Source organism: Rutilus rutilus (assembly GCF_951802725.1).
Source record: "Rutilus rutilus genome assembly, chromosome: 24".
NCBI lineage: Eukaryota > Metazoa > Chordata > Actinopteri > Cypriniformes > Leuciscidae > Rutilus > Rutilus rutilus.
In genome coordinates, this window is record NC_140228.1 from 6,307,285 (window position 1) to 6,332,287 (window position 25,003).

General features: G+C 35.0%; 1 protein-coding gene across 7 annotated transcripts; it reads left to right on the plus strand.

Moving 5' to 3' along the window:
* The first annotated feature begins 303 nt into the window (after nucleotides 1-303).
* Nucleotides 304-24,098, plus strand: dtna (dystrobrevin, alpha). 7 transcript variants are annotated; one of them, XM_084399120.1, is made up of 23 exons: nucleotides 304-534; nucleotides 5,397-5,464; nucleotides 7,304-7,384; nucleotides 7,551-7,764; nucleotides 8,195-8,280; nucleotides 9,269-9,423; nucleotides 10,242-10,347; nucleotides 10,922-11,088; nucleotides 12,113-12,237; nucleotides 12,512-12,595; nucleotides 13,248-13,316; nucleotides 13,990-14,082; nucleotides 15,796-15,883; nucleotides 16,092-16,180; nucleotides 16,262-16,375; nucleotides 17,587-17,683; nucleotides 17,808-17,828; nucleotides 19,628-19,814; nucleotides 20,782-20,871; nucleotides 20,964-21,036; nucleotides 21,133-21,238; nucleotides 22,386-22,422; nucleotides 22,519-24,089. In XM_084399120.1, exons 2-22 carry the CDS (start codon nucleotides 5,398-5,400, stop codon nucleotides 22,401-22,403), a joined length of 2,130 nt encoding a protein of 709 aa, XP_084255246.1. In that variant the 5' UTR covers nucleotides 304-534; nucleotide 5,397; the 3' UTR covers nucleotides 22,404-22,422; nucleotides 22,519-24,089. The 7 variants fall into 7 exon arrangements, with proteins under 7 accessions (XP_084255246.1, XP_084255250.1, XP_084255244.1 ...); XM_084399118.1 differs by lacking the exon at nucleotides 304-534 and adding an exon at nucleotides 2,808-2,892; XM_084399119.1 differs by lacking the exon at nucleotides 304-534 and adding an exon at nucleotides 2,808-2,892 and having other exon boundaries at nucleotides 16,095-16,180.
* The last annotated feature ends 905 nt before the right edge of the window (nucleotides 24,099-25,003 follow it).

Sequence of the window (25,003 nt, forward strand, 5' to 3'; positions counted from 1 at the left end):
AAACGCTCGTTGTGGTAATAAATCATAACTTTTATCATTTTTCGTCTTTAAAATTCAAATATATTATATTACAATACATATATTTGTAAAACATAAAACATTTGTCCCACAAATTACTTGCTCATAACATTTTGGCCAAGCCATTTTTTTTCTATATTATTAAAATCTATAATCTGCTATATTATACAATAAGAAAAAAACAACTTTAATTTTTAGTAATATGTTTTAACATTTCTGCAGAGCACCGATGGCTGTTCAGTGGAGAGATTCCGCATTACGTCATCGCGAGAGGCGCATTACGTCACATCAAAGCAAATGAGCAGCAGAGAGAGAGAGAGAGAGAGATAGAGAGAGAGAGAGAGAGGAGGTCTGAGAACCGCGGCTCTCTCTGCCGAGTCTAATGCGAATGAAAACACACTTTTTTATTTATACGCTGAAATCTTCGTCGATAAAGTGCATCGTTTCACCGCAGATGGTCTTCACTGAACGCAGAGGAACAGAACTGAAACCCGTTTTGGCGATGACAGGCGTTTGGTGAGTAGCAAGTGCACAGAGAACCAGACGCCTCTCATAGAGCTTCATTGTGAATGCTCCACAGTCCACTACTAACAGGCATAATGCAGATTCTGCAAGTATGATATTAATAGTGTGTATCTGGAACGTTATGTCCTAAATCAAGCTCTGGCTTCAATCCCAGAGCTATGATGTCTAACTCTGTTTATTTTCGGTAATATAAGTATTTATAAATGCGGCTTATTATTGCATGCATGATACGCTCATACAATTGTTTACATTTGGTTGAGAATTTGATATAGTGTATGTTGGTTAAGCTACTGTTTTTTTCTTTTTTTTCATAAAATTTCATCTTACAAATGGCCTATACATTGTTGGCATTGTATTTGTATTTTCTGTACTTTAAGTGGAAATTGAATACTAAGATGTTTGGAAAATAGATAATAGTAGGTCCTACATGCACATAAAGTTAATTTGCTTTCATAAAAGGTATTTCTTTATTTGCTGTGCTGTATTAAATAGATGTTGTTTTTGCAGTGCACCGTTGCATGAACTCATCTATTCATGTGGTTAAGACAATTGGAGATGAATGAGAAGAAGACAGCATCGACAACATTAGAAAGACTTTCCTGTAAACAGCTACATGTAAATCACAGTCTGAAAGGGCTGTGAGACTTTACCCAGAGTGCTGTGCTGCTTCATGGTGGTACCATGACAATCAGAGTAGCACACAGGCAGTTACTGTGTCTGATTGGTGGAAAAATCAGTTAGGTTGAGTAATGGGTCACTTTGCTGCGGATAGAGTTCTCATGGAATCAAATTTGCAGCTTTATGTGTTTTAGATAACGCATAATAATCTCAAAATTCTGTGACATTGACTGTGGTGACCACTGGTCAATTGACATTGATTTTAGGACTTCAAGCAACTCAAGACAGTACCAAATTTTACATAAATATATGCACTGTCCGCCCAAAGAAAAATGGGCGCTGTTTGGATTTAAATTGAGGAGACTTTACAGAGCGCTTGACTCTTGCATTGCCAATGCAAAAATTGATGCACCTCTTGATGGAAATAAATGTTGTGATGTTATTTCCATCAATTTTTGCTCAAGATCTTGTATTGTCAATGCAAGAGTCCAGCACTCTGTAAAGTCTCCTCCAGCACATCCCAAAGACTTTCAATGAATTTAAGGTCTGGACTCAGAGGTCCCGACCATTCTTTCACAATCTGAGCCTGATGAATCTTGACATTGTCATCCTGGAATATGGCCATGATGTGTCTTCCTACATGGTTGTTTAAGAAATGAAAAGCTACACACTCCATCAATTAGGGTTAGAAGAACTCTTGCCAAACATATAACATGATAGAAATATAATAATCACTGCAATAATGATCCAATCATGGACTCTTAAGCATTTGCCAGTTTAAATCCAAAGTTTGTGTGTGTATATATATATATATATATATACACTGCTCGGCCAAAAATATTCCATTTTAGCCTGCATTGATGTCAGTTTCATATGGGACATGTACTGTAGCAATGTCGTTTCTCAAATAGAGGCATTATGTAGTTTTGGAAAAATGCAGCAACATTAGCTGCTATCAGTTCCTCCCACAGACGGCCTAATGCAAGTAATCTAGTGCTAATTACTCTGTGAAGACACTCCGAACAGCTGCTTCATGTAGAACATGACTTTGTCCTCCAGGTCAGATCTGGACGTATTATACGCCAACCGACTTCAAGGGCGAACAACATCAAAAAGCACAATTTCATGTTGTTCATTCAACCTGCCATACTAAATAAATCACCCACAGAGAGTGACAAAAAATGGAGTCGGCCTCAAAATGCCTGGATGCCACCGACTGTCCAAAAGGATATTTATAGACCTGGAGATCCCAGAGCCACAATAAAAGGAGAAAGGGAGAGAGCGAGAAATATTAGAAGAGTGACTCTGTGAAATATGGGATCTCTCTAGAAATGTCCCATTAGAGGGCTTGAATTACAGTCCTCTCTAGCAAGCCGTTCTTGCGTAGCCTCATCATTTTGCCTAATAATTTCACACAGAGTCTTTAAACTGCAAACAACTCCACACAGGCCCTTCTTACAGGACCAGGCCTCCCAGTGGAGGGTCAGGGGACGGTACAAACTTGCAACCAGAGCTAGTCCAACAAGAATGTGAGTCTCTCTCATTGGAGGTTAAAGATAGAGAGGCAACACATGCTGGATCCTGACGGGCTCTTATTTCAGTCGGCTGCCAAGAACTCGAAGGGCCGCTTTTGTTGTGCTTCGACCTGACGGAGAGCATTATTAAAACCTTTTGGACTTGTATTGGTCACTCATAAATAAGCAAGAGGAGGATTATGGTGCTGTCTGAAGGGTATCTGGTTTGAATTGTCATGCGTGTTTGTTGTTTTTATAGCAACGGTTTGTTTATATCGTTTCCATTTGGTTTAACGTGATAGATGCAGTGTTGAAACAGTGTACCAAAACACTAAATTACACTTAATTACGCTGTGGCAGCTTGTTTATCTCTGATGTGAGTTCAATAGGGTAGATAAGTGTCACATTACTGATGGATGGATTTTTTTGCAGTGCATTCTGGGTATTTTTCACATCTGCAGGTGAATTTGATAGCGATGGCTGGATGTGTAGTGCTTTGTCCCCGTGTTGTTCTGAACTCTTGGATCTCTGGGATTGTGATTGAACATTCCTTAAAGTTAATTGAGCATTAAAAGCTTTGTGAAGGATGGAGTTTAACTTCTCTAGTAGATCAACCTCATGTTTCCTCTTATGGTTTAATCCAGGTGCTGTTTTAAAGAGAAGGGAAAACCTGATTTTAAAGTTTTTTCATAGTATTAATTAAAGCATTTTTAATGCATGGCATTTAAGGTAATGATGGTACGAACCAATCTAAGACATAGTTTATATCTCACAATTCTGAGAAAATAAGTCAAATTGCTAGTTTACTGTATAAACACGCAATTCTGACTTTATAACTCGTAATTGTAAGTTTAAATCTCGCAATTCGGAGTTTATAACTCTCAATTGTAAATTCAAATCTCGCAGTTCTGGCTTTATAACTCGCAATTGTAAATTTAAATCTCGCAATTCTGACTTTATAACTCGCAAATGTAAATTAAAATGTCTAATTCTGACTATAACTCTCAATTGTGAGTTTAAATCTTGCAATTCTGACTTTACAACTCGCAATTGTAAGTTTAAATCTCACACTTCTGACTTTATAACTCGCAATTTTGAGTTTAAATCTTGCAATTCTGACTTTATAACTCGCAATTGTAAATTAAAATTTCTAATTCTGACTTTACAACTCGCAATTGTAAGTTTAAATCTCACACTTCTGACTTTATAACTCGCAATTGTAAATAAAAATGTCTAATTCTGACTAACTCTCAATTGTGAGTTTAAATCTTGCAATTCTGACTTTACAACTCGCAATTGTAAGTTTAAATCTCGCAATTCTGACTTAATAACTCGCAATTTTGAGTTTAAATCTTGCAATTCTTACTTTATAACTCGCAATTGTAAGTTTAAATCTCACACTTCTGACTTTATAACTCGCAATTGTAAATAAAAATTTCTAATTCTGACTATAACTCGCAATTGTAAGTTTAAATCTCGCAATTCGTACTTTATAACTCGCAATTTTGAGTTTAAATCTTGCAATTCTGACTTTACAACTCGCAATTGTAAGTTTAAATCTCGCAATTCTGACTTTATAACTCACAATTTTGAGTTTAAATCTTGCAATTCTGACTTTATAACTCGCAATTGTAAATTAAAATTTAGAATTCTGACTTTACAACTCGCAATTGTAAGTTTAAATCTCACACTTCTGACTTTATAACTCGCAATTGTAAATAAAAATGTCTAATTCTGACTATAACTCGCAATTGTAAGTTTAAATCTCGCAATTCTGACTTTATAACTCGCAATTTTGTTTAAATCTTGCAATTCTGACTTTTTATAACTCGCAAGCGTGTTTAAATTTCGCAATTCTGACTTTATAACTCACAATTTCGAGTTTATATCTCGCAATTCTGAGAAAAAAGTCAGTCTTTTTTTCCTTAGAATTTGACTTTATTTTTTAGAAAAAAAGTCAGAATTGTGAGATATAAAATTGCAATTATCTTTTAAATAGTTTCTTCCATGCGATACAGCTGTTGTTTGCTCGCAGTAAAAGAAGATGGTATTGTACTGAACATCACAAGGCAGTGATCTTGTAAATGTTATTTTTAATCAAGGTCACAAGTGGAGTCCAAAACCTCTGTTACAATGTGAATCATGACAAAATGTCTCTATAAGAAGCAAGGGAGATAAACACATGAATTACACCAAGGAACATGTCAGTAGTGGGTCACAGGTCTATTCTGGTAGGGTTGCAGACAGCAGGGAAACACAATGCTAAATACAGTACAAATGATGAAATGCAATTAGCAATAATTGTGTATAGTTAGGATAGCAAAGTAAATAGTCTTATCAACTTTTAAAAAGGAGGAGAAAATGCTTTCCATATCTATTGTTGTTGACGTCAAAGGTTGTGGGTCCGATCAAACTCGCTATTTTCTTGCAAATTCATCTGTAACTTGTCTGAAGCAAGTCGAATTAGGCAGATCTGACATTTATGTAGCACTTCAGTATCTTGAGTTGTGTTTTTTTTTGTTTATTAGTCTTATTAAATTTGCAGTGGATTTTTGATAGAGCTCAAAACTATGGAGAGTGTTGTAATACATTATAAATGTTTTTTTACCCATAATAATTGTTAATTCCTCAAAAGGTCTATTTTCAGCCCAGTTTGCCTTCACAGCTGTGGGACGCCTGTCACATTGTCCTTTTGTTTTCTGTATGTGTGATGTTTCGCAGAATGATTGAAGAGTCAGGCCGCAACAGAAGCACCATGGCAGACAGAAGACTACTGTTTGCTGAAATGCGTATGTATTTAACTCATTAAAACATACTCAAGCTAACATGCTGATAATAGGAAATACACTTCTGTTCAAAAGTTTGGGGTCAGTAAGATTTTTTTTAAAGAAATTAGATTAGAAAGGATTCATATTTTTACATAATTTTACAAAATATTTATTTTTTAAATAAATGCTTTATTAATCAAGGAATCATGAAAAAATATATCACCGTTTCCACTAGTGTTGCCCGGTGCACCGATACTTCAAAAGTATCGCGATTCTCGGAAATTAAAACCGTCACGATTCCTAAATTTATTAGTATCGATACTTCTAAGAATGACCGCGTTCCAGATTTGTAAGGCCGGCGACACACTGGATGCGTGGCGTGAGCGTCTCAGCTGCGTGGCGTGTCCGTTTTTATTTCGGCTCCCATGTTAACAGGTTACTTAAGAGCTAGCACACTGCCTGCGTGACGCGTGCATGCATGAAATAGAACCGACGCCTATTTTTCACGCGACACGCAAACGTGTTGGAAGCGTTTCCAGGCAAAATAGAATAGGAAAAGATGTTTCTATGTCATTTTGACACGAATACATATTAATAAATGACATTTTGATGTTTGAAAGTCTCAGGTTTTGACATAAATGCAGATATAAATGTAATTTAAAACAATATTATCGATTTTCAAATACGGCACCTCTCAATACAGAACGAAATATTCTGTAGCCTATTTTGCCGTCAACACTGCCGACGTTGTCTTTGCTGCTATATATTTATGTTTAACATGAAGTATAGGCCTTCCACAACTCTCTCCATATGTCAAATATATCACCAATGAGGCTTATCGTATGTTACCAATATTAAACAGTTTAATATAATCGCTGTTCATATTTTTATTCAAAGTTCAGAATCAAGATAAAGTTATTACCGGTAACTGTTATGTTTCTTATGATAAATGAGATAATGCTGCTAAATTAATAAATGTTTTACCTTGAATATCATTGCTCTAATTTATTTTTGATATTTTGATATTTCATATTTTGTTCAAATGTTTAATATATCTGCTGTTCATTTATTAGTGTGTTATATGATTAGAATGTTGTCCCGGTTTTAAAATAAAGCACAGCAATGATATTTGAGAGTGTTTCTCCCTTTTCAGGAAAAGTATCGAAAAAGTATCGAAATCGCAATTCTTGACTTGGTATCGGTATCGAAACAATAATTTTTGTATCGTGACAACACTAGTTTCCACAAGAATATGAAACATTGTTTTTAACATTGATCATAATAATAAATGTTTCTTGAGCAGCAAATCAGCATCATATTAGAATGATTTCTGAAGGATCATGTGATACTGCGTAATGATGCTGAAAATTCAGCTTTGATCACATGAATAAATTATATTTTGCAACATATTCAAATAGAAAATAGCTATTTTAAATTGTAATAATATTTCACAATTTTAACTGTATTTTTTTAATTAAATAAATACAGTCATGGTGAGCAGAAGAGACTTCTTTCAAAAACATTAAAAAAATATTACCAACCCCAACGTTTTTATTGATAGTCTAGACTAGACATGCTAACAAAAAGAAAAAAAAAGCCCATCTTAACCAGCCTAAAGTGGTTAGGTAAGTTGTTCTTCCAACCTAGCCAAGCTATGTTGTCTAGTCTAGTGTGTTTTGCTGGTTTTAGACAGGTTTTGGACTGTTGACCACCTACCAAAGCCACCTAAACACCAGTTTGACTAGGTTGAAAGACCAGCTAGAGACCGTCTTAAACCGGCTAAGACATCTTAGGCTGATTTAAACTGTATGGTCTGCCATGTACTGTACGTTCAGTAAATGTGATGTGTTCATCTCACAGGTGCACTAGATCTGGACTCCATCAGATTGTCCACATATAGGACAGCATGCAAGCTGAGATTCATTCAGAAGAGGTGCAATTGTAAGTTTGAGGGTGTTTACTGCAAAAGATTTGACTGTAATATAACTTTAAAAAGCGTTTTTTACACAGACATTCTGATTGCAACTTTATTTAGTGTTCACAGTAGCTTCAGTCTTTGGAAATGATCCAATTCCAGATATTGCCATTTGTTCTTTGCTTCTTGCAGTGCATTTGGTGGATATCTGGAATATTATCGAGGTGTTCCGGGAAAACAGACTCAACTCCATGGACCTCAACACAGAGTTCTCAGTGTCAAATTTGCAAGCAATACTGTCCACCATCTTTTACCAGCTGAACAAGCGCTTGCCCACAACCCACCAGATCAATGTAGACCAGTCTATCTCGTTCCTCCTCAACTTCCTGCTAGCGGCCTACGACCCGTAAGAAACCCTGACTGAATCATCCGCAGAGTTGCCTTAAATCTGTCTAGTATGACATTAATTTAAGTGTAGAAAGAATACAATTTATTTGAAGTACATGACACTTCATTGTCTTCACTTGATCTGACTAGAATTGCTTTATACGTAACTTACTTTGCTATATGTGACCGTCTGAGACCTGGTTTAGATTAAGCCAGGATTAGGTCTTAGTTTAATTAGGACATTTAAGTAGTTTTTTATAAACATGCCTTAGAAAAAAAAACATCACTGGTGTGCATCTTGAGACTAAACAATGACACTGACTTATTTTTAGGTATGCCAGTGCAACTTGCGTAACAGCTCAAACATGCATTGTAGTCTGGGACTAGACTTAAGCCTTGTCTGTGAAACCAGGCCTAAATGTGTTAGATGACGATTGTGTCTTTTCTAGGGAAGGTGTGGGAAAGATCTCTGTTTTTGTGGTGAAGATGGCCCTGGCTGCACTCTGTGGAGGGAAGATTTTGGATAAACTAAGATGTAAGTTTCACTTTGGCTTTGCCTTTGAACTGATGAGTGTTCAATGGTTTGATGCTGATTAATGGACGCTTAAGTGAATGGACAGAATTAATCATTCTATCATCATTTTAAAGGTCAGAGCAGCTGTCGTTACTTGAAAGTCATATCTGAAAGGCATATTCGCCTCTCATGACCATGTCAGTATAGTTGGAAGTGTAGTTAAAACTTTTCGCCTCGTTTCTGGTGATTCATTCCTAGTAATGAAACGTTACACTAACGTTTAGAAGTTTAGGATCCTTAATATTTTTTTTAATGTTTTTTAAAGAAGCCTTCAGAAATCATTCTAATATGCTGATTTGCTGCTCAAGATACATTTCTTATTATTATCAATGTTGAAAGCTGTTTATAAAATTCTTTGATGAATACAAAGTTTGGTCACAGTTTTGATTAGGGTCCAGTTCTCTCTTTTAACAATGACTTTAGTCTCAATAAACTCCTAATTACTGCTTATTAATAGTTAGGAAGGTAGTTGTTATGTTTAAGTGTTGGGTAGGATTAGGGATATAGAATATGGTCATGCTGAATAATTAATTAATAAAACACATTAATTCGTGCTTTATAAGTACTAATAAACAGCCAATACCCTAGCAATATGCATGATAATAAGCAACTAGTTAATAGTTAGAATTGGACCCTAAACTAAAGTGTTACCGAAAGTTCAAAAGAACAGATTTTTTTTAAATAAATTTGTCACTTTTTATTAATTTAATGCATCCTTGCTGAAGAAAAGTATACATTTCTTTTTTAAAACCCTAACTTTTTTAGGGTAGTGTACAGTATATGCTGATATTTAGATGAAGAACTAAACATTTCTATACATTAAATAAGGAAAATTGTTTCCTGCCTGCATCACGCTTTGAGTTATTAAAATCTACCTGGATCTAAATGATGATAGTTGCTTTTAAAAAATGAAATTGATCACTCCTGATGCTTGTCTTTTTTCCTCAAGATGTATTTTCACAGATATCGGACCCAAACGGTATAATGATGTACTCGCAGTTTGACCAGTTCCTAAGGGAGGTGCTGAAACTGCCCATGACGGTGTTTGAGGGACCATCTTTTGGGTACACTGAGCAGTCCACGAGAAGCTGCTTTCCACAAGAGGTTTGTGAATATACACACACACACACACACACACACACACATACAGTATATATAAATATAACCATGCATAAACGTGCGCCTATGATATGATACATTCAAGGCGTGCTATTACTTATTTAAGAAATCAGAAATCAGACACTATCATTCATTATTCAGCAAGGATGGCTAAAAGTGATAGTAAAGACATTTATAATGTTGTAAATGCTGTTCTTTTGAGCTTTGTATTCATCAAAGAATCCTAATAAAATATTATCATGGTTTCCACAAAAATATTAAGCAGCAGCACATCTGTTTTCAGCATTTATATTAATAATAAATGTTTCTTGACCAGCAAATCAGCATATTATAATGATTTCTAAAGGATCATTTGTCACTGAAGACTGTAATGATGCTGAAAATTCAGCTTTGCATCACAAAAATATATATAATTTTAAAATATATTCAAATAGAAAGCAGCCTTTTTAAAGTTTTAATATTATATGACAATATTACTGTTTTTACTGTATTTCTGATCAAATAAATGCAATCTAAGTGAGGAGACGAGGCTTCTTTCAAAAAGCTTTTAAAAAACACAAACCCTTGAATGGTATGTTGTATTGCATGGCGGACAATAAAACACATTTTTAAAGTAAGCTAGATTTAGCTAGCAAAAGATTTATCTAGCAAATGCATAACAGCATCCTTGCAACCACCAGCAAGTTTTGCGTGGGCAAGCACCATTCACAATTTCTTTAAAAAATAAAAAAAAACATTGTTTTTCACAATATGTACATGGTGTTTATTGACTCATTTGTTTACTAACCGCTGGCCTTCCACAGAAAAAGGTCTCGCTCAATGTGTTTCTTGACACATTCATGTCGGATCCTCCTCCTCAGTGTCTGGTTTGGTTACCGCTGATGCATCGGCTGGCAAATGTTGAAAACGGTGCGTCATTCTTCGTTTTTTTGCAGCAAAACATTTACATGTTTGTTTGAACAACTGTGTGTCACCACTGTTCTCTGGCCTCATGGAGAGGCGTCAGGGCTCTCTTAGACCTTCCACCAGAGCCTCAGTTAGTGGGGATTGTGTGCTCCCAAAATTTAAGAAATCTTTTGGACAGTCTAGCTTCTCCTTCAGAGGGGCTATACTGTGGAACTCTCTCCCCACTGGACTCAAATTGCAGAACAATATTAAAATCTTTACTAGAGAGCTCAAACAGTGGCTAAAATTGGGGCAAAGTTGTTCCCATGTGTAAAATGTGTTTTGTTTTGTTTAACAATGTGATTTTAACTGTTGTAAAAGCCCCCTATGGACAGGTGTTGAAAATTAGCACATGTGCTATAACACTTTACACAATGCATCTGGTTCGTCCAATGTTATTGCTATGTCCATATTAAAAAAAAAAAATAAAATAATAATAAAAAAAACATATATATATTTTATAACTTAAATGAATGACAAATATTGTGACTGCACTTGATTAGTAGTGCGGACTTTACTTTGCCCCTCTCCTCTCTAGTCTTCCATCCTGTGGAGTGCTCCTACTGCCACGGCCAGAGCATGATGGGATTCCGCTACCGGTGCCAACAATGTGATAATTACCAACTTTGCCAAGAGTGTTTCTGGAGGGGCCATGCTTCGGGCAGCCATAGCAACCAGCACCAGATGAAGGAGTACATGTCATGGGTAGGTGAACGGCCTTGTGGGAGCGTGACTGTGAGTAAGTGTCAGTGACGGCCTGAGTCCCGTCATCCAAACAGTCAAATCACTTTATTCCTTTATACCAAATGTCATGACACCAGTCTAAATCTGACTCTGCACAATGAATTCACTTCTTTGGTAGCATTTACATTTTCTTTTTGTCAAGCTGACTAATATGGGTTTTTCAATTGCTGATGCCAAGGCCACATTTGTTTTGGAATATTGTGAAATATTTGTTTTCTATTCTAATATATTGTAAAAAAAATAAAAAAAATGTAAAAAATAGCCTATATATATCCTGTGATCAAAGCTGAATTTTCAGCATCATTACTCCAGTCTTCAGTGTCACATGATCCTTCAGAAATCATTCTAATATGATGATTTGCTGCTCAAGAAACATTTATTATTATTATCAGTGTTGAAACCAGTTGTGCTGCTTCATATTTTTGAGGAAACTGTGATACAATTTGTTTTTGCAGGATTTGCTTTTATTTTTATTTTTAAACAGCATTTATTTGAAATATAAATCCTTTGTAACATTATAAATGTCTTTACTGTTACGTTTGTTTAATTTAATGCAACCTTGCTGAATAAAAGTATTAATTTCTTAAAAAAGGAAAGAAAAAAAATCTATTGAACTTGTGTACATACAGTACAATCATTTTAATGATGGCAAGGGAAATGTACACATAATTGCTGAAATGAAATAAACATAATTTTACACAGTATTTACAAAATCAAAATGTTTTTGGGAAGTGAGTAAATAATTTGTACGTGACCATTTTCCATCCCGTCCCTGACTAGAATTAAACATGTATTATCTGTTACTGTACATTTAAGACCTCTATATGTAAATAATCTCTCTTATGATATGTCTCTTATGTATTTCTACATTAAACATTTACATTTAAAAAAGAAGAGCAGAGAAAATCCTTTTCATTAAACATTTATATGTATTCTTACTTCTATTAATTCTTCTGGTTCAATACAGTCCTTTATTTCTCTACAGAAATCTCCTGCAAAGAAGCTGTCAGACGCTCTCAGCAAATCTCTGAGTTGTGCCTCGAGTCGAGAGCCTCCTTACCCGATGTTCTCCGATACACCCGAGAAACCGCTCAACCTCACTCATGTTGTGTACGTAAACTCGCATTTTGCTCGGATGGATAGTGTAAAATTGTCCAGCATATTACTGTACAATGAATTGTGCATGCTAACATTTTCCTGCCTTGTGTTTTTCGCTTTTATGCTGAAAAACAGTGACACATGGTAAGTAAAGTCATATAGAGACACATATCCTCATATGTTGTAGGATTTCACAATAATTTGATGGGCATAACTAGATATTTGGCACTGCAGTACGGCACGTTTTGGTCGCAACACCTCAGTTTTATTTATTTTATTCCTCCAGGCCTCCCAGACCTGTGAACAGTGGGAATGAATACATGCTCTCTCACTCCATGCCTTCCTCAGGAAACCCTTACTCCAGCAAAACGTGAGTATAATACTGGACAGCACAAACTTTCAACAGTCATTTTTTTTATGAAATAAATCTGAAATAAAATAAATTATACATATTGTACACTTAAACTTGAATGAAAGTTAGAAATGTTTCCTTGTCATCCAACTGAAATAAGTGGCAAAACTTTACAAAAAGGTCTCATTTGTTAACATTAGTTAATTCATTAACAAAACTAACAATGAGCAATATATTTTTTACAGCATTTATTAGCCTTTGTTAATGATTAACATTAACTAAGATTATTAAATGCTGTAGAAGTATTGTTCGTTTTTAGCTCATGATAACTAATGTAGTTTACTAATGTCAACAAATGGAACCTGTAAAGTGTTACCAATAAGTTGAAGTTGAAGTACTAAATTACTAAAACTGAAATGAATAAAAATTAAAGTTATATATAAATATGACCAGCACATTAAAAAATTGCTAAGACTTAAACTAAAATGAAAACTGAAAAAATAAAAATAAAAGCTTCAAATTTTTCAAAATCAAAAATGTTCAAAATGCAATAGTATATCAATTAATTGAAATGATACTAAAATAACACTGTTTTTGACGCATGTTTGTTTAAGTATACATGTGTTGCTCATTAATTTGTTTTATTATATCTCATTTTGGGGGTAAAAAGTGCTCTTGATGAGACAACGCAAATGCAGCTGTTTTCCCGGACGGCCCCGGATCTTTTAAAAGGGAAAGGGTAAGTTAGCCTGGTTGAAATAATGTTTATACGTCAACTGGTCTAAGAGATTATGAAGATCTTGTAATGACTATCAATGGGCTATCAAGTAGATGCAAATAAAAACAAGGCTGTGAGGGATTGTTTTGTATCAGATTGTCATTTGTGTTCAGCCAAGAAAAAATTGGCATATTTTCAACATTTTGTCAACATTGACACGACTGTACTTCCATCCCACACAACCCTATTTCATTTGCATTTTTGGTAACATTTTACAATAAGTTCCTTTTAGTTAACGTTAGTTAATGCAGTAACTAACATTATCTAGCAATGAGCAATACATTTGTTACAGTATTTATTCATTTTTGTTGATGTTAGTTAAATGTCAGCTCACGTCCATTAAATAATATTAATAGATACTGTACAACTTTTGAATTTAACAATGTATTAGTAAATGTTAAAATGAGTTATGATTCATTAATATTAATAAATGTTTTAGAAGAAATAAATGCATTTTTTATTTTTTATTGTTAGTTCATGTTAATTAATGTGAACAAATGGAACCTCATTGTTTCCGTATTTTAATACATTCAAATAATAAGAATGTTTTTTTTAGACTCCACCATTACAACTGCAGAAAGTTGCTTCTTAAAGTCATTGTGACGTCATCTGTGTTTCTGAAACGTTGTTTCAGGGTTCAGTACAGCCTCGATATTGCGGATAGGCTCGCTGACGAGCACATACTTATCGGACTTTATGTGAATCTCCTCCGAAAGGACCGTTCATGGTCAGTGTGAGCTGAGGTTGCTGTGGCACTTTTCTTTCCTAATCTGTTTTTATAGCTTAGGTCACCATGTCAATCTGGTAATACGCAGAATTCAATACATCATTAATGTCAAACTATCATTTTGAAGGTCTTTCAACATTTGAAATGTTCCTAATTTAATTCCTGAGTTGTAGAAAGGATCCCAGATGTGGGATGGTGACTGTTCTAGCCACAATTCTGTCTTATGTTTGCAGCTTGCTAACTGGCTAGGCTTTTGTTGTGTTTAAGCAGTGTTTTTACTCTGTGTTGATCATATTACATTTCACTGCCATAGAGCACAACAGTCCAGAGGTACAAATGCCCTTCCTTTTCACCACAGAGAGATTGACTTTTAGGGAACTACCATGAGCTAGCAATATGCTTCTATAGAGTGTGATTTCCAAAATCATGATTAATCGCTGAATTCCCAGTGAAGAACTACACTACCCATAATCCTACACTATCCATAATCCACCAATTCCAGAAGCTTCTAGTGCCGTGGGAACAGGATTCGTGCCAAAACAGCTCAGTAGTGAATGCACACTCATGTGAAGCATAGTGAATGACATAATCAAGTCTCCCTGGACTCTCAAATAATGTATATAGAGTATATATATGACTATTTAGCAATAAACTATGCAATATAAGTTGTATAAATGCACAATAATATTATTTTATACGTATAATCATTGACTTATAATCTATAGATTTATACTTTACTATTTCAATTATGTCGTTTGAAATGCTTTATATAGCATTCCTGTATCTCAAACATTAGATAAAGATTATGGATCAAATGCAGTACCTAGTTAAAGATAAAATGCATATCTTGAATGCAATGTCACTTTGGATAAAATGATCGAAAAGCAAAACTGAAAAAGACAAAAATGTCCTTTTTTTGACCTAATTGTAAACTTCTAATTTGATTAATGATGAATATATGAATTGTTTTGAACGTGTAAGTGGATCTTTTTTTTTTTTTTGCGTGTGTGTGTGGATTTTGTGTAGAAGTACAGTATGTGTTATTTTTGGGGAGATTTGTGCATCTATTTGGGATGCAAAAACAGAAAATATCTATCCACCAATTATCTACTTTAGTCTTGGCCACTGGTCTTTAAACAGGTGTGTTTTTCTATCTGAAGAAAAGGCTGATTTGCTCAAGGACATGATTATTCCAGTCCATAGGAACCTATACCTTTGGCTACAGAATATTGCGCATTATTTAAATATATATCCTCATTACGCAACACCCTTAGCTAGGACTGTGTTTTCCCAGCAAAGAAGTCTAATATGGAGATTATCCTTGCATTTGCTCCTAACTTTGCAGTGTTTTTTTGGGGAAACTGGGGCTCTATGGTCTTCATGCTTTGCTTAGATCCTGAATTGTGCTGGCAATGCTATTTTATTCTGCCGTTAGGGTATTATTGGTGACTTATTTCACTAAAAAATATGTTCTTTTGATTTATAAAACCTATTTTTATAAATTTTGCAAGAACTTTCTTGTGATTTTCAATATGAAAACACAAAAAATATTTAGCAAAACAGTATATGTATGTGTGTATGCGAAGTTAATTATTATAAACTAACTTTGCACAGGCTACTAATTGCTATAGTAATGTTGCAGTAAATGCTTTTGTGATTCTGAACTAGTAATTGTAAAGATGACTGAGCTTTGTTCCTTTCCTTGATTGATAGTTTCCAAGAGAGCAGTAATAACCAAGATGATGAGCACTGCCTCATTGCCCGTTACGCCTCCCGATTGGCTGCTGACGGAGCTGCAGCGGTAAGATGGCCAATCAAAATAACGATAAGATGTTAAGGACAATGGTAGTGTTTGGAAAACCAGTTTGGAAACAACCATTATATTTGCAATTACACTTGCAATTATTTGTGCAATTAAGCTTATGGCAGAGAAATTAACCATAATGGATATATGTAAATAAATTCATGTAAACAACTCTGTTTAACTATAATCTGACTATTGTTAACAGAAGGCCAGAGTCCCAGCAGACATCTCTCTCTGTCTGGACACCAATAAACAGCAACGGCAACTTATCGCAGAGCTAGAGAACAAGAACAAGTGAGAATGAGACTGTTTATTATGGTATTGCACAGTGATCTGAATTTGCATTCTTAAAGTTAATAAATTGTGTATTTTCAGGGAGATTTTGCAAGAGATACAACGCCTGAGACAACAACATGAAGAAGCTTCCCATCCTCCATTAGACAAAAACCAACAAAACCCAATGTTACTGGCTGAACTGAGACTGCTCAGGTAAGCACACACACACACACACACACACACACACACAGCCGTGAATCAGACCTGAAACCTGATCGGATGTGGTGAACAGCAGATGCTGATGGTTACGAGATAGACTGCATTGAAAGTGAGTGTAACCTGATCATGGCTCCTCTCATGAACGAGTACTTTAAAAGCAATTTGCAACACTGAGACTCCTTCCTGTTTCTAGACATCACCAAGGCAGATTTGAATGGTGAACTGAGTCAAGCATGCATATTTAAATAAGCTCTAGTCCTTCAATTTAGACACTTTACTGTGGTTTTACTCTAGTAACGTTAATTGCAGTAACACGATATTTTGGTGCAAAGGTTCTACATTCATACTAAATGTTCTGTTAGGGAAGTGAAAGAATCTGCTTATTTTGTTGGGCAGTTTTGGTTTCTAAATTTGTTTTTATGTTATTATTTTCATAATGAACACCATAGTTACATTTATGTAAAATCGATTTTACATATAATTGAAACCTACTGCAAATACCACAGTTAAGAACATGGTTCCCAGGGACGAACTATGGTAAATAAATAATGTCTTTTCTTTATTTGTAGAAAGCATCCGTTACAAATGTTTTTGGGTGAATTCTCTAAACAGTTATGTATCTTATTCATAAACCACCCATAAAAGCCGTTCACACCAAGAACGATAACTTTAAAGATACCGATAACTATATTAGCGTCAACACCTGCTGACTATATCGTTCTGTTTATTTTAAGCGCGCTGTCGCTTTAAATGCTCAAGCTCATTAAAGCAGGATGGATTCTGATTGGCTGTCAATCATTCATCAACTGGAAAAAATTGCTTTGAAAAAGTGATTCCAACTACAGTATATTGTTTCTCTGTACCATTATTGTTATAGTTGTGGTGTGGACTCTGCTATTATTTTACATTTAGAACGATTTTTAGAAGTATATCTTTATCGTTATCAGTATAATTATCATACTTGGTGTTATTGGGTGTTTAAACCAGGCACTACATGGCACTACACCATGCAAATTGTGTTCAGCACAGATTTTTTTGGGGGGTGTGTTTACACAATTTGCATAATGTATTTAGTGAATGTAGTGGTAAACAGCACAGAGAGCACATGCAAATAATCAACACTATCAGGCTGTTTATTATTGCACGATTAATTTTGTGTTAATGTCAAAGTTACATCGATAACCCTGTGGTTTTCTTTGTCTCAGGCAGAGGAAGGAGGAGTTGGAGCAGAGGATGTCGGCTCTTCAGGATAGCCGTCGAGAACTTATGGTCCAACTAGAACACCTCATGCTTCTGTTAAAGGTAGAAAAGTGTCTCTCTCACACACACACATAAACAAATGATGATTGCACAATTTTAAGAAGTTAAATTTAGAATGTGGAGATGCAGAAATCCCTGTTAATGAGCTGAACTGCTCCATCTACAGGAAGAAGAGCTAAAAAGAGCTGTAAGTCTCAGAGCCCCAGTAACAAAACTGTGTATTAATACACTGGTAGCACTTTATTTTACAGTCCCCCATGTACATACATACTATGTACTTATAGTAATTGCAATAAATGGGTAGTAACTAGGTACTAACCCTGAACCAACCCCTAAACATAACATGTAGTTAGCTTATATTAGCCAGTACTTTCTTAGGTAAGTACACGTACTGTAAAATAAAGTGCAACTAATATACTTCATCTGACTTGAGATTAAATGTATGTTGTGCGTTTGTTCTCCCTAATATTAAACTATAATAGGAAATGTGTTGTGTTGGTTGTGTCTTTGGCATCTGGAACTTACTTTTGTTCATTTAGCACATAGCACAAATCAAAGTTAACGCTTGCTGTTATTCAGACTGACTACATTCCAGCATGTCGATCACATACTCTAATTCTTCTTTGTATGATTTTGAACAAACTTCTAACCCTATTATAATAATAATAATAATAATAATAAACTTTCATATGTAACTCAAAGTCCCTTATTGTTTGTGCTATAGACATGAATTATTAGCTAAACAACTGGCAAAAAATTTTGGCCATCAGTAACACACACTGTAACAACGGGTTTTGTCAGTCGTTTGACTCAGTAAACCATTTGCTTTTGCTCTTACAAAATGTCTGTTATTTGAAATAAGTTGCTGATCATTATTTAATTTACAAAGAATTAACTTTAAAATGAATGTATTTTATGATATGTTTTTGACACACATTCAGACACTATGGGCACCTAATGTTGCAGTGATTAATTCAGTGTTATTTTAGAATTATATTTATGCTGTTATATTAATATTTTAATTATTTATTTATCATTAATAAATTTTTTCAGTTTTCATTTGAATTTATTTTAGGTTTTAATAGTTTTATTATTAAAAAACTATTCAGCTTTAATTTACATTTATTTATATTTTAGTTTTAGTCATTGTAATACTTCAGTTAGTTGCCAAGGTAACATTTCTAATTTGCGTTTTAGTTTTTTTAAATTAAGTATTTTTATCTAATATTTAACCTTTATGTCAGTTAACAAAAACAGGGTTTCGGCGGGTCTTAAAAGGTTTTAAAAAATGAAGACCTTAAAATGAAGGTCTTAAATCAGAGCAGAAAGTCTTAAATTCATAGTCATGGCATTACATGTTGCATGCACTGCAAAATTTTGTCCTGTTTTCCAATCCAAATATAAAACCATCTTTAAATACATTTTGGATGCAAATGTGAAGTCTTGAAAAATATACAGTATGTCAATGAGTGATGAAAACTTTCTGAGACCATTGGCAGATATTTGTTCTTGTTTAATCATAAGCTCACTTCATTTTGATAAATTGAACAGAAAACAAGACTTCATACTTTATATCATTTTGCATCTCCAGCAAATGCATCTTGATTTAAGAATCTTTATACATTATAGAGACTGAGGAAAAACAGTGTGATCAGAAGGTACAGTAAACGTTATTTCCATATTCTAGTGGTTAAAAGCAGAAAGATTCAAGCTACTTTTTTATCTGTTGTATTTTCAAACTCTAAAAGTGTTGCTAAAACAAATCATTGTTTCTCCCTAGACATTTACATTTAGAGAACATATTGACATTATTACATTTATTCCTTAAATTTGATTTACTTGGTCTTTAAAAAGTCTTTAATTTACCTTCATAAAACCTTAAGCAAAAGGTTTTTAACTGTTTCAGTTTTAGTTCAAAGTAACAAAACTGGATTAAGCAGTTTTGATTTTTTTCTTACAGTCATATAATCTCCTTTTGTTCAATAGAACCAAGGCCCTGGTCCCTCCCCTCGCTCCTCCCCCAGCCACACGATCAACATCCAATCAGTATCCAGCAATACCACACCCATCCCCATGCCTGTCCAATCAACATCCGGCAATACCACACCCAGTCAGACGCCTCAGGACTCGCTGATGGGCCTGGGAGGAGAGGTGCAGCAGGCTTTCGCTCTGGGTAACCAACATGTTCCTCTTGCATTTGAAAACGGTTTCAGCCCATTAAAACCAAGAGTTACTGCAGATCAGGGTTGCCAGGTTTGCGTAACAAAACCAGCCCAATTGCTATTCAAAACCCGCCCAGTCATGGCAGTTCTGGGAAGGTTCCCCGGTAAAAAGCGAGTTCCCGGTTGGGAGGAGGGTGTCGCAACAACCCGCAGCAACGGTATAAAAGTAGCCCGATTCTGCAAACTTGGCAACACTGCGGCAGATTGACATTACAGGAATATCCTAGGTTGAAAACATAGTTTTAAATGAATTATGCTGCAAAAAACATGTTTATTATTTGATCTGTGAAGTTGTCTAAATCATTTTGGAGTTATAGTGCTTTTCTAGATTCCCTGTAAACAGCTTAACTAGATCATATTGAACCCCAAATCTTCCTGTAAACCAGTGTTTCTCAACCGGGGGGGGCTCAGCAAACTTCTAAGGAGGCCTCAAAATGATTTAAAATGAGGCCAAACAAACATTAAAATAAGCCAAAACATCTAGAACAAGATATTTCTTTCTTTAATTAATAGAGAATTCATTTTAATCTTGGAAAATCTGGGAAAAATGAGGAAGTCTTTAAAAACGTAGACCTGGAAAAGTCATGCAAGTTAATAAAACCATAAAAGTCCATGGCCATTTTAATAATGAATATTATTCAAATGAATATAACATTTTACAATCATAAAAAATAATCTTATCCCCAGTAAATTATGACCAATTGTAAAGGTTATGGGACCTTTGAATATTGTTGTTCAGTCGAAAAAGGCTGAGAAGTACTGCTTTAAACTAAGTTAAATGCACTTACCTATAAATTAAAACTGTACCATGCAATATATTAAGTGATATTACATTATTATTAAATATCAGCTAATAAATACTAATATTAATATAACTATAAATATTTAATATTACAAAAATTGATTTCTTTTTTGAAGGCTCCAGAAGGAATTTAAGAAACGATCTCCTGGTAGCTGCAGACTCCATAACCAACACAATGTCTTCATTGGTGAAAGAACTTAACTCAGGTAATATTGAATGAGCCTGATCAATCTCATGCCCACCAACGATAGCATAAGTTATTCACTGATGTTCAAACTTTGCCTATGATGATGTTTAGAGGCTGGGAGTGAAACAGACCTCACGTTCTCAACGTCAGACGTTCTCCACGCACGGAGCGCTTCAAGATCAGGGTAACAACAACATGTTGCTAAATCACCTGCTGAAGTGTGTGATCACGTGGTGTTCAGATCTCCTGGGAGTTTCTCACTGTGTTTCTGCTCTCATAGGGCAGCGGGTAAGATGGAGCCTGGGGAATTCTATGGACATGATCTGGAAAAGCAGCTGAACAGAAGCCTGAAGATGGAGGAACGACTCAGACACACACAGGAACAGGTGAGACAGTTGAACACACGCAGTAATGCAGCAGTTAGATCAGCAGAGAAGTTTGCATGTGAAATGTTGGAATGTGCAAATTGTCATCCATGCCAAATGACTGAACCAACCGTCATCAGGTCACATTTTACTCTTATATTTATAATCTATATGCTGTTAAACAGCAACCAGTCTCAGAAAAGAATAAGATCAGAGAATACTGAAAATGTGTTACGGTTTCCAAAAAAAAAAAAAAAAAAATCATCATTGATAATAATCAGAAATGTTTCTTGAGCAGCAAATCATCATAATTAGAATGATTTCTGAAGGATCATGTGACCCTGAAGACTGGAGTAATGATGCTGAAAATTCAGCTTTGATCACAGGAATAAATTACATTTTGCAACACATTCAAATAGAAAACGACTATTTTAAATTGTAATAATATTTCACTATTTTTACTGTATTTTTTATTAAATAAATGCAGCATTTGTTAGCAGAAGAGACTTCTTTTAAAATCTTACTGACGCCTAACATTTGAATGATAGTGTTATTTGGCAGCATTCATTTTGCATTAAATTAAATAATAATACATGAATGCAACAAGTGGTTTATATTTAAGACCCCCCCCCCCCCCCCCCCCCCCCAAATAATAAATAATGTCCCATATGTTTCTGTATTCACATCAATATTGTTATCTGCCCCAAAGCCATTTTTAAGTATCAAACTTTGGATGGATATTCTGGGAAATATGCCAACAGTGTGTCATGAGTACGCTGCATCATTTATCAAATTTGATTTCTTTTTAATTGCTATAGAAATGAGATGAAATAGAAATGAAAAATCCATTAAAGCAAATGGATATTTCATTGTAATGAACATATATCCGTAGGCTGCTTCCCCGGCACCTGTTCTTGAGGGCCGAGATGATGTTCATTTGAACCGCATCTGTACAAGTTTTGCACGCAATGAAAAAAGTGCAAAAAACGGCACTGCTATTTCTGCTCCTATGAAAGTTGAATGTATTGCAACGTTTCGATCGAATGAGGTCGAAATATTAACGCTCCTTCCATGCAGGTCAAGATATTCAGATCATTTTACCGTGGCACGGAAAGCCTCGGCTCAATTCTGTGCGTTTTAAACTTTCCCCAATGCTGTTTTTTTCCAGGTGACCTTACAAGAATAGCTGCGTTTAATAAGCAATGGTAAGTATTCGTCAGCAGCGCCGTGACAGATGCAATACAACAGTGTTTGATGTGTTCAAACCAAGGCTTTTCCTTTGTCTCTTTCTGTCCTCACAGGGAGATGGAGCGACTCTGAAGCACTGTGCAACCAGACCTGAGCTGGGACATACAACTCTTCTGAAAAGTACACAACCCAATCTATAAATATAGAAATATATTTTTAGAATCGACAAAATGTTTTAAGACAATACTGTGAACTGACTTTGGAAATTTCAAATAATGGAACTGTCTACAACACCACCAGTGCCATAAATCCAACGATTACGAGATTATTTCAGTTACTTGGTGTTAATGTGTTCGAGTTTGATTTGTTTTCGTGTGTATCCGTTCAAAACTTGTACTGTATTTAAATATCTGTTAGGGGAAGTGGAATCTTTACTGAAGCTGCTATCTTTACAAACAACATCTTTTACTGTACATTAACTGCAGAATACCCTGACCTGATGGTCTTTTAAAGCATATAAAATATTAGGATATTGTTGTAGCTTCAGTTTCTCTTTTGAGAGTGGAATAATTTGAGACTTACAAATACACTGCCTTAGCTGATCAGACTTAGTTTACTTTAATAGGTGGGTAGGTATGTGTACTTCATTTTTAAAGACATACATTTTAATGAATAAGAACAGTACAGAAACAGATGAATCTCATGAATACACCACCAGGTCACGTTTAACTTTAGAATCCCCAAAATAAAAATGTAATGTGTTTTGCATGAAGAAAATGAAACCTATTTTTAGGACCATTTACATTTCTGACATCGTGATATTATTTTCAGTGTAATACAACGCTTTTATTTAAATCAGCCGAAATTTAAGGTAGTAGTAACAGATACTTGCATCATGTATATATACTTTACATTTTTAGGCATATGATTACATATTTCATACTAAATAATACATTTCTTAACATTCTTGATTTGCAACAATAATTTGGCAGTAAAACATGTTTATCTCTACTTTAACATGTTTATCGTCATGAAAATAATGTTTTTGCATTGCAAAAAAAACCTTACTGGTTCTAAAATATAGACGTTTTTTATGCAAAATATATGTGATTTTTATGCTTTCTTTAAAAAACTTAAATAAAAATCCTTTGGATTTTAGAGGCAAATATGACCGTTTCATGAGATTCATGCAAACCTTTGTACCTCTGGATTCAAAGGAAATTATTATTTGACTCCAAAGGGAATATTTACCATGCTCTATTATTTAATTTGCAAAAAACATTGAAATGCAGACATTTTGAGACAAACACATGTGACAGCATCTGACACTACTGAATGTGCTGTTATGTTGTTCAAGGACCGACAACATGCCTTTTTACAAAAGCATATTTTTGTGTAAGATATATTGATCTAGAACATAATTATCATGCTTGGATTGATTTTGTTGGTGAATATGAATTCCTTGTAAAGATGTCCACTAGATTGGTTTGGCTTTGACCATCTCCAGACTCTTTCATTGATGTTTTTTCTTTGCCACTGTCACACTTCAGCAGTCACATTGATCTCATTGTTTACTTCAGACAAGCAGTTATATGCCACAACACAAACAGCATTCGTGTCCCCTGCTGCCAGCCTTGCACTTTTCAGTTATTTTGCATGGTACTAAATAAAAATATTATGTTGTACAAATATCTTCAAGTGTCCACAAGTTACGGTATTTTATGTCATTTGGGCTATCAGTTCGTTAAAACTGATCCTTCATTTCAAATAATTTTGCACAAAATGCTGTTCTAACTTTGTGAATTGTAATATGTTTATGCAATATACACAACAGCCACTAGATGTCCTTGTTGAGCAATTAGATATTTTTTCCAATAAGACAACAAATATCACATTAAAGGGATAGTTCATCCAAAAATGAAAATTCTGTCATTAATTACTCGCCCTCCTATCGTTCCAAACTCGCAAGACTTTCGTTCATCTTCGAAACACAAATGAAGATCTTTTTGATGAAATCTGAGAGCTTTCTGTCCCTCTATCGCTTTATATGATGAACAGACTGAACTTAGGCGTTTACTCACATATAAACATTCATCAACGCACACATCAGTTGTGGTAAACAGAAGCTCAAGCATGTTCGCTTGACGCGCGAGAACCAATGAGGTTCATTCTCGTGTTACGCATCACGTTTGAGCTTCAGCGAGAACCAATGAGGTTCATTCTCGTGTTACGCATCACGTTTGAGCTTCAGTAAGAACCAATGAGGTTCATTCTCGTGTTACGCATCACGTTTGAGCTTCAGTAAGAACCAATGAGGTTCATTCTTGTGTTACGCATCACGTTTGAGCTTCAGTAAGAACCAATGAGGTTCATTCTCGTGTTACGCATCACGTTTGAGCTTCAGTAAGAACCAATGAGGTTCATTCTTGTGTTACGCATCACGTTTGAGCTTCAGCAAGAACCAATGAGGTTCATTCTCGTGTTACGCATCACGTTTGAGCTTCAGCAAGAACCAATGAGGTTCATTCTCGTGTTACGCATCACGTTTGAGCTTCAGCAAGAACCAATGAGGTTCGTTCTCGTGTTACGCATCACGTT

Excerpts from the sequence above, each read along its gene's own strand:
- dtna (XM_084399118.1), top strand. Across the intron at positions 10,348-10,921 it reads GCTGGCAAATGTTGAAAACG|TCTTCCATCCTGTGGAGTGC; the intron begins GTGCGTCATTCT and ends TCTCCTCTCTAG. Across the intron at positions 12,596-13,247 it reads AACCCTTACTCCAGCAAAAC|TGCTCTTGATGAGACAACGC; the intron begins GTGAGTATAATA and ends GGGGGTAAAAAG.